At 33.1% G+C, this 16,547-nt stretch overlaps 3 protein-coding genes across 6 annotated transcripts; 2 read left to right on the forward strand and 1 right to left on the reverse strand.

The window, feature by feature from the left end:
• Positions 1-1,919: 1,919 nt before the first annotated feature.
• LOC114186086 (SNF1-related protein kinase catalytic subunit alpha KIN10-like) lies at positions 1,920-4,976 on the forward strand. The gene is made up of 6 exons (XM_028074104.1): positions 1,920-2,016; positions 2,410-2,614; positions 3,030-3,211; positions 3,320-3,502; positions 4,324-4,455; positions 4,585-4,976. The coding sequence occupies exons 2-6, from the start codon at positions 2,419-2,421 to the stop codon at positions 4,720-4,722; spliced, it is 831 nt and encodes a 276-aa protein (XP_027929905.1). The 5' UTR covers positions 1,920-2,016; positions 2,410-2,418; the 3' UTR covers positions 4,723-4,976.
• Positions 4,977-6,262: 1,286 nt separating this feature from the next.
• On the forward strand, positions 6,263-13,355 carry LOC114184942 (SNF1-related protein kinase catalytic subunit alpha KIN10-like). Of its 4 annotated transcripts, none has more exons than XM_028072363.1 (13): positions 6,284-6,479; positions 8,267-8,414; positions 8,704-8,782; positions 8,954-9,151; positions 9,452-9,636; positions 9,717-9,899; positions 10,049-10,180; positions 10,496-10,681; positions 10,986-11,075; positions 11,144-11,227; positions 11,880-12,020; positions 12,269-12,511; positions 12,838-13,355. In XM_028072363.1, exons 4-13 carry the CDS (start codon positions 8,962-8,964, stop codon positions 12,949-12,951), a joined length of 1,548 nt encoding a protein of 515 aa, XP_027928164.1. In that variant the 5' UTR covers positions 6,284-6,479; positions 8,267-8,414; positions 8,704-8,782; positions 8,954-8,961; the 3' UTR covers positions 12,952-13,355. The 4 variants fall into 4 exon arrangements, with proteins under 4 accessions (XP_027928162.1, XP_027928164.1, XP_027928165.1 ...); XM_028072364.1 differs by having other exon boundaries at positions 8,704-8,756; XM_028072362.1 differs by lacking the exon at positions 8,704-8,782.
• A 905-nt stretch (positions 13,356-14,260) lies between these two features.
• LOC114183167 (ethylene-responsive transcription factor ERN1-like) lies at positions 14,261-15,442 on the reverse strand. Its single transcript, XM_028070084.1, has one exon. It carries the CDS (start codon positions 15,419-15,421, stop codon positions 14,261-14,263), a length of 1,161 nt encoding a protein of 386 aa, XP_027925885.1. The 5' UTR covers positions 15,422-15,442.
• Positions 15,443-16,547: the final 1,105 nt, after the last annotated feature.

Here is a 16,547-nt window from a genome sequence, read left to right on the forward strand (position 1 = left end):
ATTTTGTACTACGCACGATCATGTCATCGTAATTATTCTATTTTCTCTCTTCCAAATTTGGATATTATCCTCTTACTAATAAGTAAAACATATATATATATATATATATATATATATATATATATATATGTGTGTGTGTGTGTGTGTGTGTATAAAGCTTTTAGAGATCAAAGACTACACACTATTTGTTTAATTCGAACCTTTCTGAAAATCTGTGTTTGTTATTATATTATGGTTCTGCATTACCAATGGTAGCGTTGAAGATGAAAGCAAAGAACGAGGCAAAGACACATGCAAGTGAAGAAGGATCTGTGTTCACATGCAAGTGCAGTGACGCACGTGCACCAGCACGTACGTTGATGTAAAAGGGAATTTATTTGGGTTAATGCAACCGTCCTAGCCACGGTGCACACGCTCTGCATCATATTATCACCACTGCACATGTCAACAATTAATAGAAACCAAAGTAGAAAATTTCTGAGGTAACAATTCACACTCAATTATTGTACTTGTCGTCTTGTTTCTTACTCAGAGATTCTCTGTATCTTTTGACTGTACTGGTATTAACTTCTGTGTGGATTTCTCAATTAGTGCTCCGATACCAATATCTTTTAGGTGCATTTATTTTATTATTTTTCAGATCCATCAACCATGTTTCTTCCAATAATATGTTCATATTCTATTCTAGTTATTGTTATAAATAAAAGAAAATGATGCTTAGAAGTTTCGTAATAGACAAAATCATGAGAATAAGGCTTAGCTGAAGATTTGAGTAGCATATATAGATTTTAATAGTTCTGTTGTAAGAAATGAAGGGAAAATTTCTTAGTTAGTTAACGTTGTCTTTCAGATATGTATATCATTGAATAATATAGATCACGTCATCCACATTAAACAGTTTTAATTTTAATTAATTTTACTTTTAGTTGTAAGAAATTAAGATAGAGTATTCTACGAATATTTCTTAAGGAATTAGTTCTAAACTAAGTGAAAGGCATAAACAGAAAGGGGGAAATATAGAAGAAAATAGGAGATAAAATGATAAAATGATACAAGTTATATGAGGGGAAAAATCAGAAAGAAAAGATGAAAAAAAAAAGAGAAATGAAAGATTACAAGTATGTTTAATATTTATGGTACAATTAGCTTATTAGTGTTATATATGTTTTGGGATGGACTATATTTTGAATCTTAGACCAAAAATCTAAAATGCCCTCTTGTTTATTTGGGATTTTTGGTTTTTTTTTTTTTTAAATCTGGTGACTTTGAACCCAAAATTACAAAATGAAGTTGGTTGACAAAATACTTACGTATCTAATTCAAGTCGAGTAAGACGATTTTTAAATAGAAGTCTTCATGTATCTAGACGATTTTTATGTAAATTTTGAAAAGGGTAAAGTCGTAACAACTTCAATTTATGCATGACTTTATCTTTTTCAAAATTTATATGAAACCGTTCATATACATAACGACTTCTGTTTGAAAGTCGCTCAGCATCTGCACGACCTGAAAGTGCACGATCAATAATTTTTACTTTAACCAATCCCATTTTATAATTTTGGACCAAAGTCACCCAAATTTGAAAAAAAAAAAAAAACAGATTTTTGACACGATGAATAGAGTGAATATGACACGTATACATACATATAGTTTATATTTAGCCTTTTCAAGGGAAAAACTCGGAGAGTAGAGAGACCGGGAATAGATAAGGGAGTAAAGTTTTAAACAATTAAAAAATTAAACAACTTCGCCTTAATTACACTATTGGCCAACTGTTGGTAATATATTGTAACATTACGTAAACATCATAGGAAATTGTCATGATGTGTTTGGATTGGTTTAAACAACAGTTTACTCATTGTTTCAAAACCAAAAAAATAAATAATAAAAATTAAATAGTCGATAAAAAAATACGTTATAATTTTCTGCTCAATAGTTGTTTCCGTGTAACCTATGATCTTAATCTTAGGTTCGTCACTTCCAAAGTTCCAATCTCCATTAACACCCTGATAACTGGTGAGAGTTTCTTTTCCATTTTCAATTCCAAACACAATTCTCTTTCACCTTTCATTTTTTATGATTCTTATTACAAAAAATATATATAGATACCTTAAGCCCTCTATTTATATTTTTAATATTTGAGGGAGAATTTTTTTCTTCTTCTTAAGAATAAGTATAGAACAGTATATCATCAGGTGGAGATTTCTCAAAAATAAAGCTTTATTTTTTATTTTTTTCAAATTTTATTTCTTGGTCTCTCTTTTGGTGGAATCACTGTTAGTGAATGCTAATTTAATCAAATATTTTGTTTAAGGATGTTTAAAGACTTTATAATCTATGCTTGTGAAAATAGATATTATTTCTAGGTGCCTAATTTTTGCTTTATTTCTTCAATATTTTTGCTTCTAGATTTCAAAAATGGATGGAGGAACTGAAGAAGGTAGTGATGCAGGCATGGATATGTTTTTAAGAAATTATAAAGTGGGAAAAACACTTGGCTTTGTATCTATGTTGGGGAAGATGAAAATTGCAGAACATGTGTTGACTGGGAAGAAGGTCATCATCCAGATCCTTAAACGTGACAATATAAAGAATATGAAAATGGAAGAACAAGGTTTATATATATTTTATTATTATTAATACGTTACTAATTATATGCCTTTAGTTCTTTTTCCTTTTGCCCTTCTTTTCTGACAATTTTTTTGTTGCGGAATATACCGGTGTATACCTATCGTTAAGAATTTAAGTCTCAATCTAAGTTTTACATTGGTTAGAAATGAAAAAATAGAACATTATACAAAGATAAAAGCTGTGTCAATGTCTTATCTAATTGAACTCAAGTGTCGTTGATGTTCATTGGTGTTGTATTTTTCAAATGAATATGAAATTTACATGGAACTCAATGCAGCAAAATCAAACTGTAAAACAAAGTTTATATTTATTTATATATTATAAATTATTAATTTTATATCTACTTGACTTGCAATTTCCTAACATTTTCTCTTTCCTTTTGTCAAATTGTTTCGTAGTGAAATTAGAACATGGAATTTTAAGATTACTTAAGCATCCTAGCATCATAAAACTTCATGAGGTCATAGAAACTCCAACTGACATATGTGTTGTTATGGAGTATGCTTCCAAAGAGCTTTTTGATTACGTAATAGAAAGGGGTAGGTTAGAAGAAGATGAAGGTCGTAATATTTTTCGGCAGGTAAGACATTTTGAATCTCTCACAAAAAATTCTACAAACTGCAAGGAAAAACTTCTGAATTAATTGTGTATAAAGTATTTTTAATTCTTTTACATTCTTTGAAAGTAGATAATCTCTGGAGTGGAGTATTGTCACAATAAAATGGTGGTTCATAGAGATTTGAGACCTGAAAACATACTTCTGAACTTCGTTTGTGATGTCAAGATAACTGGTTTTGGCTGGAGCAACATCATGCATGGTGGTCACTTTCTTAACACAAGTGGTGGAAGCTCTAATTATGGAGCTCCTGAGGTTTGAACATTTTACCTATTTCGATCAAATTTCTCTAAAAATTACGAAACCGAACAAGTCAAAAAATAATAACTGATTATAAATTGAGTTGCTTGAACTTTTAACGATTTCAAAAATAAAATTATGAGAACTTTGTTAGGTTTACAGAAGGGGTTTCACTGGAGAGATACAATATCAATGAGACCTGAGCCCAACCACATAAGGAATTGACACCACTCTCAACCCAAAACCTTAAGGCTAGCAAGAGTTCCAGATAAGCGTGTCCCGTTAAGAAGAACAGCGGTACAGAAAATGGCAGAAAAGTAGTACTCGTGGTTGGGAATGTGGTTGAAGGGACTCACTCTTGAGGGAGAGATTGTTAGGAATCCAAGTGTGAGTCTAAGTTCCACATTAACCAGATATGAGAAAGTAGAGCACTATATAAGAATAAAGACCCATGAACCCATTGCATTAAGGTTTTGGGTTGAGAGTGATGTCAATGTCTTATGTAATTGGACTCAGGTCTCATTTGTGTTTGTATTTTTCCAGTGAAACCCCATCATATGAAATTCTCACAATTTTATTTTGAAGTCGTCATAAATTCAAACGACTTAATCTATGACCAGTAATTATTTTTCGACTTGTCAATTTTTGTTTTTGAATAAATTTGTCCATATGTTAAAAAACCTCTCACTTTACTATTACCTCAAATTTATTAAAAAAATAAAAGTTGTAAAAAACAAGACTAGTTAATTAAGTATGAATAATTAAGACGAATTTAGTAAATATTAAATGGTATGCTGCTAACACGTGTTATTTATTGGTTGCTTTAAATTTCACAGGTTATGTGCAGAAAATTATATATTGGACCTGAAGTTGATGTATGGAGTTGTGGTGTAGTTCTGTATTTTATTCTTTGTGGAATTCTACCTTTTGACGATGAAAACATTCCAAATCTCTTTACCAAAATAAAGGTATTTTTAATTTTATGGCATTATGTTATTGATTGATATAAACTTTTAAATAAACATTATTCTCTGAATGATGCTAGTTTAAAGAAGATCTAATTTCGTCTTCTTGTTTTTCTCTTTATTTTCTTACAGGGAGGGGTTTTCACTCTTCCATCTTACCTATCTCCCGAAGCTAGAGATTTGATATCAAAGATGCTTAATGTGGAACCTATCAAAAGGATAACAGTATCTGAGATCCAACAACACCCATGGTTGCAACTTCATCTTTGACCTAACATAATCTATATAAATTTGGATTTTTTTGCTGAATTTTTCTGTACCATTTCTTTGTACGTCTTTTAAATATATCGATCAACACTAATTTTAAAATATTAATATATTATATTTTTAATTTTCAGCAAAAAACAACACCAAAATTGAGAATTTGGACTCGAATAGATGCAATGTAATGAGCCAAACCAAATTGTATTCATTTTCTATAGGGTAGATTATGTTAAGTAAGATCCTTTGTGCTAATAAATCTTGATTTGGATATGTATGGACAAAAATCATGCATTTGTATTTATGTAAGATTTCAGTAGGTGTCATGTTTACTAAAAATTTAAGAATACAACGTTATATTATTAATTACTACTGTACATATTCTCTTTCTCCTATGTTTAAAGTTCTTAGATTAATTTAAAATGTAATCATAATAATTTATATTTCATATAAATTATTATGCAATTCTGTAATATATATATATATATATATATATATATATATATTTTCTCTAGTGAGTACATTTCCTTTTATTTTTTTCATTCCACTAAGTTAGCCTCCTAATATTCACATTATTTGGATGGGAGTGGTGTTACTCTAAGAAACTCTAGATACGTTTTTGCTTCAATACAATCCTTATGTAAGTGCATAGTTGAGTAAATGTTATTGGTAGAGCATTACTTACATTTAAAATAATTGTCAGAAAATTAAATGAGTCAAAAGATTATATTGAACAATATAAAAAAAAGTTTTAAATTTATTATTTTTAAATTTTGGATAAAAAATAATATCAATATTTTAAGTAAGTTAAATTCATATTTTATTTATATCACTCCGGTGAAATTTTCAAAAGACCCATACATAAAAAAAAAAAACAATACACTTTTAACTACAAAAACTTTAATTACATGTTTAAGGTTTTAACAACACATCTCTTCAAAATTATATTAACAGGTTAATATTGAGGAAAGAGATTTTAGAGAGAGGGAGGGGTTCTGAGTTTCTTGCCCAGCATAAGGGTCTTACAGACTCTTTTTATAGAAAATTTTTTGACTTGTAACTTGTTGAACCGGTTTTAAATGACCACAAACTTGTAGTGTCGGTAATGTGGTAACTGTGTTGTTTTACCCTTCAGTCTATTACTCAGGAAAGAGTAAAATTACTGTGTCACAGGTAAAACTTTCTTTATTGTCCTTTTCTGGAGACCACAGTGGATGTTAAGTCTTCATGGTCTTCTTCAAGGATTTGATCAGAGTCTTCATTGTCTGAAGGAAAAGAAGATCCAGGTGTTTCTTGTCCATAACAACACATCTCTTCAAAATTATATTAACAAGTTAATATTGAAAAGTTTTTATATGTGGAAACTTTTTATAGGTGTTATAATTTAATCATCATCGAGATAATTTTAATTGTAAAAGATTCTGTTGTATTAATATTCGTTATTTGTTAATAAGAAAAAACAACCAAGATGTAATATTGTAATTACAATGGTCACTTATTTCTCCGTTAGCATGGGTAATATGGTAATAACGCGTAAAAATAGATGTTTTAGAATTAGAATCCAACGATTAGCCAAAGCATCTGAGATTGAAACGCACCGTCTTTTGTCGCGTAATAGCATCGCTGACGCAGATGCAAAAATCGAAGGAGAACGCGATGCTTTGTTCCTCTTTTGTTCTTCCTCTTTCCAATCTTCAACTTTAGGGTTCCTTTAATCTCATCGTTCTTCCTCAATCTCAAGCTCCGTTCACTCCAACACCACTAGGGTGAGCCTTATCCCTTCTCAATCCTTAAACAATTCTCTCTCTTGCTCTCTTCGTTAATTTCGCTTTTCTCTTTGTGCTAAGATTATATTCTTCTCTTTACTTTTGGGAACATAAACAAGCGCTTTCGATCTCGGAAGTTTACCAATTTCCAGATTTGAGATTCTGGATTGCGTTGCGTGTGAATAACAAATGGCTACCATTGCTTAGAATTTTTTTTCCGTTGAATTGTTCTTAGATTTTATTGTAATTTAAATTTTAGTTTTAATTTTATGTTGATTTCCTTATTTTTTTTAATATTGAATGGATTCGTATATTATTGTTTTCTTCATGATGTATTATTGTTATTGTTGTAACGTCTATCAGTTTTCAGCTTCTGTTTTCTGTGATTACTGTTACTATTATGGTATGTACATCCATTACTTTTGGAGCAGTAGATGCCTTTTACACTTCCAACAAAGTGGAACAATAGCTGGTGTTTAGTGGTAGATGTCAACGTTTGAAAAAATCTGTTGTTGTTAAGCTTATAGTAGCTTATTCATGGTTGGAAAAATTGAAAAACAGTAAAGTTAAAGATGCACCTAAGGTAAGGCAGCAGAATGGGTCACTGAGGTACATAGGGTGCCTTTTATGCTTTGTTTCTGTTTCTACTTTTGGTAATTGTAGAATACCATAGGAGCCCGCTGATACAAGTTGCTAACTGTGATACTTAAACACGGTAAAATTGTATGAATGGTAGAAAATAATTCCTCAGTTTCAAAATATTTGTCAGTTCAGAAGTTTAGTTTGTTTCAAATTGTTAGTCTCCGTAAAGAAATAGTTTAGTGTTATTTTTTGTTAATCTGGATTTTATTATTATCAATTTGCATTTCCAATTAGTGGAACGAGAGATTTTTATCAAAGAAAAGGTTAGTTTAGAGAATATAGGAATGTTCCCCCAAATTAAGGATAATTAATGACACTATTACTTGTATAGTTTGACGCCGGATGGAGTTATATTGATTGTTGATTTAAATATTTCATAATGATATTCAATATATATATATATATATATGTATATATTGTCATGTCCTACATTTTGGAGATTATAGGTGTGGCAGTTTCCGTTTCTATGTTAGGTGCTTCGTAATCTGATATACAATACAATAATGATAGGATACGATTCTAGGCCTTGGCATTAACAATTGTGTGTTGAGATTTTGTTCTTGAAATGTTGATGAATCAAACGAATCCTACATGAATCACATCACGCACATGAATTGTGCCATCCAGGCAGAATTGGTTGTGCCCCAGTAATGTCTTCTTTTGTTGAAAAATTGGGTAAAATGAGAGGGAACACACTGAATTTTATATCCAATCTGAACCAGGGTGGTCCTCTGTAAATTTTCACTCATTCTTGTGGTCTCCTTCATTTCTTCACCTGTTGTTTGTTACTCTGGATGAAACAGAGTAAACCACTTCCTTTTTCCACCATTTCTGTGTATTTTATTGTGGTGCCTCAGCTTTTCTGCTTTGTTGCAGCAGCCACTATTTTTCTTCCATGCTGTTATGATTTGGATCTTTGTTTGTTTTTGTGCTTTATATGCTGTTTTGTTAGCTATTTGAGTTTGAAATGCTAATAGATGCGTGGGTGTGTTTTGATGTTTTATACATTTCTTTATGTTAAATTGCTACTAGATTTATATTTTTAGGTATGAATTTGTGCTTTTAAATGTGTTAGTTTTACACACTATGTTTTATTATTGTTCATGAATCTTACTGTTTATGATATGGTTTGATATTTATTTCAGAAAATAGGCCTTCCAATTCATGATTTGAATCCCAACTCTACTACCATGTTAATCCCTGTTGTGCAAAACCTTAGATGCCAATTATTTGAAATGGTGGAAGTGACTAGTTATCCACCTTTGGACTACTACCAGTGAAAGTATTTAACAGGTTTCAGAAATTGAACAATTAATATTTCCTTTATATTGCGGAGTTGTTTATTTATCTTCAGTCTTTTAGTGTAGGGATAATGATATTTTGACCTACTTTTAACCCACCACTCCAATTACCCTTAGATTATCACATCACACCACTAAAAAAATCAAAATAGATAATTGAAGGGTGATTGTGGGTTAAAAGTGGGTCAAAAAAAGTGGGTCAAAATATCACTATCCTTAGTGTAAGTTGCACAATGGGAACCATCCCTGTTTATTCTCTGAACCCGTCCTTCATTTTAAAGGTTGGTTTCAATTGGATTATCAATCCTTGCTCTCAAAGAAAAGTGCAGCTGAGGTGACAATTGGATTTGTACTTGAGCTGTAAACCCTTGTGACTGCTCATGGATGATTTTGCTTGTTCCTCCCTTCATTCTACTATTATTTTTTATGTTTGCATCTGAAGTAGATTTCAATATACTTTCCATTTTATGCTTGGATATACTTTTACTGGCCTGATTTTTTATGTTGTTTCTTCCACAAATTTGCCTATAGATTTAGAAATGGATGGACCAGCTGGCCGAGGTGGTGCTGGCCTCGACATGTTTCTACCAAATTATAAACTGGGAAAAACTCTTGGGATTGGATCTTTTGGCAAGGTGAAAATTGCAGAACATGTATTGACTGGTCATAAGGTTGCAATCAAGATCCTAAATCGCCGCAAGATAAAGAACATGGAAATGGAAGAAAAAGGTTTGTTGTTTTTTATCAATAAATTTCAATCATCATCTAATTGTTGTTTTGGTATTAGATTTTCCAATATTTGCAGCATTTTGCTTTGGTTTGTGAATATTGATCTGTAAGGTTCAAGGACTTTTGCATTTTCTAATCCTGTTATCCTTATATTCTAATGGTGTGGAGTTTGAGGACAAATATTACTGTTTTCCTGATGCTTGAGTTTACAAAATTTATGCTTTCTACTTCTCAGTCATTTATTAATTAAATATACTTATCATTTCTTTTCCCCCTTTCTTTTATCAAAACTTGTTGCAGTGAGGAGAGAAATCAAAATTTTAAGATTATTCATGCATCCTCACATTATACGGCTTTATGAAGTCATAGAAACTCCATCTGACATATATGTTGTTATGGAGTATGTGAAATCTGGAGAGCTCTTTGATTACATAGTAGAGAAAGGTAGGTTGCAGGAAGATGAAGCTCGCAATTTTTTTCAACAGGTGGGATTGTTTACTATTTTGTGTAGTTGAGAAGACAACTGTCACACATTATTCAAGCTAATTTCTGATTTTGGAAGCAGATAATCTCTGGTGTGGAGTACTGTCACAGGAATATGGTGGTTCATAGAGATTTGAAGCCTGAGAATTTACTTTTGGACTCCAAATGGAATGTCAAGATTGCTGATTTTGGCTTGAGCAACATCATGCGTGATGGTCACTTTCTTAAAACCAGCTGTGGAAGCCCTAACTATGCAGCTCCTGAGGTTTGAAATTCTTTGTTTTGTAATGAGATACACAATGATGATGGTTATTTTTTTTATTATTGTTGAGGAATGTGTGCGTGTGTGGTGTGTTTATATTTTATCTTGTGATTTGTATTTCTTAGCTGCTATACTTGGTTATTTTGTCACAGGTTATCTCCGGGAAATTGTATGCTGGACCTGAAGTGGATGTCTGGAGCTGTGGTGTAATTTTATATGCTCTTCTTTGCGGCACTCTTCCTTTTGATGATGAAAACATTCCAAATCTCTTCAAGAAAATAAAGGTATTATTGATATTGATTTTATTTAGTTAATCAATAGTATTGATTAATATTAAATAAATAGGTTTCCTGCTTTCTGTTCCTTCTTTTTATTGAGTGTGAAAACTACCCAGGCCTTGGATATGTGGCTAATTTTCCATGTGTTCAGTTCCTGCTTCTTTTTATGTTTATTTCTGCTATGTGCATTTTCTTTTTCCTTTGTCCATTTTTTAATCATTTTAATCTTCTGAAACTTTGCAAATGGAAAGGTTGTAGTTTTGAGTTATTTATATTAATGCAACAGGAGTGTTTGAATTAAACATTGGTTGTTTCATGTAGGGTGGGATATACACCCTTCCAAGTCATCTATCACCTGGTGCTAGGGATTTGATACCAGGGATGCTTGTGGTTGATCCTATGAGGAGAATGACCATACCTGAGATCCGTCAACACCCATGGTTCCAAGCTCGTCTTCCACGTTATTTGGCTGTGCCCCCACCAGATACACTGCAACAGGCCAAAAAGGTTTATTTTTATATCTTTATTTGTCATTCTCTTTCTGCTTCCGTTTTCACTCTTCTTTATATTATATTATAAATGGTTCATGAGAAATATAGTTGAGAATACTATTTTTGAAGTGAAATGCCTGGTTGGAAACCTTGAGTGACTTCACAAGTCTTAAGGGTTCTGGTATCTTTTCGGGTTCTGGTATCTTTTCAGCTACTTTCTGTTTTCAAACTTTTGCACTTCTCATTCATTCACATTGGAAATTGTTGTGTGTATTACTTGATGTATTATAATCAGTCTAAATGATATCATGGTTTTGTAGATTGATGAAGAGATTCTTCAGGAAGTGGTGAAGATGGGATTTGACAGGAATCAATTGATTGAATCCCTTCGGAACAGGATACAAAATGAGGTTTGTGCCTATGGCTTTCTCCTTCTACGTTTGCTAGATTGTCTCTTACTACCATCTATATATTTCAGGGTACTGTAGCATACTATTTGCTATTGGACAATCGATTCCGGGTTTCCAGTGGTTATCTTGGTGCTGAGTTTCAGGAGTCCATGGTGGGTTTCTTTAAGCTCCCCTTTTTTTAATATTTCATAAGTAGTTGGTCCCCATTTTCTGATTTAGTCATTTAGCTCTGATAATGATTCAGAAATAAGACATTTTTCTGATGTTTGTGTATATTATCCCTATGCAAACTGGGCTATATGATTGCTTGTGATATGTGTTAGTATATGTTTGGCACCTCTGTGTTCTGTTGGTGAAAGCCAAAGTGATGGGAAGGGACAGCAGAAAATTGGGTAATTGGATACTCCAACCGAAGGTTGCATTTGAAATGTGAGAAAAGGGGTGAAGGGGGGAGAGCTTTATAAGAGCTTTTTAGTAAGGTGTAAAGGAGGAGGGAAGAGGTGGGATTTTATAGAATGTAAAGGGAGTAGAGGAAGGGGAGGGGCAGGGTAAACTTAGGGTGGGAAACCAGCTCCTCAATGAGCTGCTGTGGTCCTGGATTTGATTCCTGTAATACGAGTTTCATCACATTGATCTCAGTTGTTTCTATCATTTTAACCTTGACATTAAATGTCTTTCTAGCCTGACTTTGGTTCTTTGTGGATTTATAACAATGGAACCTAACGTTACTTGATATTATATTTCCATTTAAAACTGAATCCAATGCAAAGCTCATTAATTTTGGGTTTATATTGTTTTTGCTAGGATTCCAGTTTTAACCAAATGCATTCCAATGAAGTTGCTTCTTCAGTTGTTGGACAACGCTTTCCAGGCTATATGGATTATCCAGGAGTAGGATCGAGGCCACAGTTCCCCGTTGAAAGGAAATGGGCGCTTGGGCTTCAGGTACGACAGTGTCACCCATGGTGATGTTGCTGTTTGAGAGGAATTTGTTGGATGTCAATGTTTAATTTGTCTGTGTTGTATTTTGTACAATTTATTTCCTCTCTGGATATGTGCACCACGATATTGCAGTTGTGAAGAACTAACTAGTGTTTATACTTTCTATCTAACGGTTGTCTGATTTTTTGTAGTAGTTGCCATAAAAAATGTAGTTTGATGTCGTGTTACTTTTGTTCATTATCTTGTGACAGTCACGAGCCCATCCTCGAGAAATAATGACTGAGGTCCTTAAAGCTTTGCAAGAGTTAAATGTTTGTTGGAAGAAAATTGGACACTACAACATGAAGTGCAGGTGGGTTGCTGCCATTCCTGGCCATCACGAAGGAATGGTGAACAATAATGTGCACGGTAACAACCATTACTTTGGAGATGACTCCAACATTATTGAGAATGATGCTATTTCTACTGCAAACGTGGTCAAATTTGAAGTGCAGGTAATTTACCTTTAAAACCATAATGTTTTACATAATGTGATATAAAAAAAAAATCTTCTATGGCATCAGTAATGACGTTTTTGCTCTGATGGTCGGATGAGTAGTTGCTAAATTAAAGCCACAGCTGAATCGCAAAAGTAGAAAAACCTAAAGAGTCGTCTTATTATTTTCCTTCCCTCACGTGATATTTAAATCATTCCTGTTTTTTGGCAGGGGTATACCCTTGGGGGACGGAGATTGTCTTCTTAATTAACTAATTCATCTGTTGTTATTGGGTATTTGTATTTTTCCAGAATATTCTCTAATTCTTACGTTCACTTTCACAGCTTTACAAAACTCGGGAAGAAAAGTATCTGCTTGATCTTCAAAGGGTGCAGGGTCCACAGTTTCTTTTCTTGGATCTGTGTGCTGCTTTCCTTGCACAGCTTCGCGTCCTCTAGAGCAAAGAGCTTAGGATCACAAGAGACTTAAATAAGCCTTGTGTTTTATGTGAATAAGCTTTCATTGTACATATAAGTATCTTTCCTCTGGTACCCCCCGTTTTTCTATGGGTAAACATTATAATGAGCCAATCCTAAATATGGGATTTGGTTCGTTAACAATGGTGTTCAACTAGTTGTTCCTATCTCTTGGTCATTTAATTTCTTGGGAAAAGCTAAATAGCCCCTAACTCACAGTATGTGTATGGTTTTCAACCAAGTGCTGTAAATGACTGTTGCTATTTGGAAGGGATGCCTAGGCTGCCTACTACTTTTGCAGATTAGCCCTTGTTTTCTCATAAATCTAATTTCACATTACTCATGTTGAATGCAACCTCATTTCAGACTGGTACTGAGAATTTAAATTTTCCTGGCTCACTGTACGCTGGCAATTTTGAAGGATTTTACTTGTCCGAGATCTTTTGGATTGATTGATTCATAATATTTTCAGATTTTATAATTTTGGATAATATTGTGGATCATTAGGGAAAGACTTCTTGGTTATTTAATTCACAGTTATTATTTTGATTATAGTTTCACAATTTTGACTGGTTAATAATTCAAAAATGGATTCGGGATCTTAGAAACGTTGGAAGTTTAGATATACTTAATTTTATATAACATGCCTGGTTAGAAGAATATATTCATCCAAATATCCAATAAAACTGTAATTTATCTTCATTAGGACTCACATTAAGGTTACATTACAGCAAAATAATACGTGCGATGACCTAAAAAGCAATGGAAACAGTACTATTTACAGGAGGATAAATGCCTTCATGGCAAATTAAATTTTAATTGATATCACTAAGGGTCATAAATAAGTTTCACATTATGTTTCAAGTTTTTATAAAATTCAAATTTTAAATTTAGTACCCTAAAATGATATAAGTCGAACTGAAAACACTAGAAGACATGTCTCTCTTGCACCACATGCATGCAATTTCCTTCAAAAGTAAAAAATCAAATAGCAGATTGGCCAATCCGAAAGTAAAAATTTGATTTCAAAAATGGTTTACAGATTACTCAATATAAAAATATTATTAAGTTACATAATTTGAAATTCTTTTAATTGGACGTTGTCGCCAGGTTGCGTAATTTAGGGGACGTTTGTTTGGAACTATTAGCCAAGGAAATATGATTGTAGAAATAAATAACTACACAGTATTTACTATAAAATATTTTTCATTTCATAAATCCGATGCTACCGTACATGTTTCATAGCATATTTCAAAAGTTACATAAATGAATGAAACTGGTTGAATGGTAGCTAGTTAACACAACAAATAACAGGAAGATCAAGTGAATTCCATAGTAACAGTTCATCATCAATACTGGATATTTGTGGTTCTTTCCTATCCATTGCTTCTATTTGTTCTTCATTCTTCTCAATACCCTCAATTTTGTTTTTGCTGCAAGCCATCTTGAGGTTGGTTAGTTCATTAGAAATACAAACCCCACTTCTATCTTTGTTTCCTGATTCAACTTTCAACTTCAAGCATTCAGGTATTCCATTGAAGGCATAGAGGGAAGCTGAAAACTTCCTCTCATATTTCATTCTCTTCATGACATCTCTAAACATTGAAGGCTCATCACCACAGTTCTCAGCCTCCAACTGCTCCTCAATCTCTTCAGTGACCTCAAATACTGAATATTGATAACTGGATGGAACAACATTGTCCAGGAACTGAAAATCCTGAACACTCAAATCACTTCCTTCTTCACTGTCTTCCTCTCTTTCCTCTCCTGAATTTACATCAGCACTTGATGTCTGTGTCACACTGTTGAAGTCAAATTCCATTTCCGTTTCTTTTTCCTTTTCCCTGCAATCATCATTCTCATTCAAACACGATTCAAGGCTACTTGTGATGCAATCAATTTGTGCACTGTCATTGCCAAACTCATTGTTGTTCGTGCTGTAATCTTCAGAGTCATTAAGCAAATCTGAGAATTGGTCCAATGTGAAACATGTTGACTCAGTTCCACGTACATCTTCTTGTTGGTTTTGTTGCTGGTTGGTTGAAGAAACAGTGCAAGGCTTTGTTCTAGTGTTGTTCCTTGCTTTGAGCCTTTGAAGGAGGAGATTGGTAATCTTTGAGGGAAGAACAGGAGTTGAGGAAGATTGAGAATTAGGCCAGAAGTTTGTTCTGGTGTTGGCACCTCGAAGAAGACATGCAGCTTCATCATAGGCTCTTGCAGCTTCCTCAGCTGTATCAAAGGTTCCTAACCACACTCTTATCTTCTGAATTGTATCCTTTATTTCAGCCACCCATCTTCCTGAAGGCCTTTGTCTCACCCCAACAAATCTCTTCCTCAATCTTCTGCCACTTCCTAGTGCAGCAGCTTCCTTTATCACCTCATCCCATGCCATGGTTTCATCAGATGGATTTCTCTCTTCAACTTCTTCAGAAACCTTTCTCTTCCTTGCCATTTTCCTATGAGAAGTTACACTGCTTGCCTCCTTGGTTTTCTTACACTTTTAAGTTCTAAGTGATTCTGTTGGAGATTCCACGTCGACTATAAGTAACACGAGTTTATAGTATATAAGTAGATGCAAACCTCACTTTACAAGCTAGTTTTGTAGGGTTAAGTTAGACTTAAAGTCCAATTCTTAACAGGTTCTTTTAAGGTACCTAACTTGGTTTTGCTGTGAAATTTTTGTGCTTGTTTAGGCTTTTATAAGGAGGGGTAGTGTGGTGAGTGAAACTTTGGAATGGTTCAGTTTTTAGAGGGGAAAAGGTCACACACTGATATTGGCTCCATTTGTTTGTTTCTGTATAAATTAAGCTTTATATAGAACATTTGGCAGCTTCTCAGACTTTGTAACTGGTGCAAGCTGGTTGGATCTGGATAAAGGGTATTTAGATTTCACTTTCTGTGAACATATATAAGAATTTAAATATGTTTTATGCTGTAGTTCTAGCTTGAATTGGTCACTGCTACATATTAAAACAATATTTGATTTAGTATCTATTTTAAGATTATGATTTTCACGCTGTTCACCATTTGCTCTTTCTGGCAAATTTTTCTAGACATGCAGAAGATTTCAGACAGAACTACGCAGCATTTTGTCAAGAAAAGGAAAAACAGAAAAGAAAAATCCTGTGTAGCCAAAATCTATGAACTAAGATGCAGAAACCATAGGAAGTTGCAGTTGGCGTTTGGATTATAGCTTGGAATTAGTTGAGCTATGTTTTCATATTGTTTTGTGATTTATTTAAGATCCTTTGAGTTCTAGAATAAAAACCATAGTTATTTGAATGTGGTAGTATCTTAAAACACAAAAAACATAATAATATAAAATTAAGGTGTTTTTTTGCTCTTGTCTTATGAAATGAAGGCAAGAGAATAGAATTGCTTCAATACCCCACCAGGAACATAATTTCGTTCAAGCCACAATTATATAACCTTATAGTACATCAATTTATTCAGATGATTTTACATTGTTGTGTCATCTTTGATGTTTTTATCTGCAAACTTCTTACAAGTACATTTACTTTTTCTTATAGTCACTACAAAATTCAGTAAGTTGGGACCCAAAAACTTGTCTTAAATTT

The sequence above is a fragment of the Vigna unguiculata genome, chromosome 5 (genome assembly GCF_004118075.2).
Source record: "Vigna unguiculata cultivar IT97K-499-35 chromosome 5, ASM411807v1, whole genome shotgun sequence".
Classification (NCBI taxonomy): domain Eukaryota; kingdom Viridiplantae; phylum Streptophyta; class Magnoliopsida; order Fabales; family Fabaceae; genus Vigna; species Vigna unguiculata.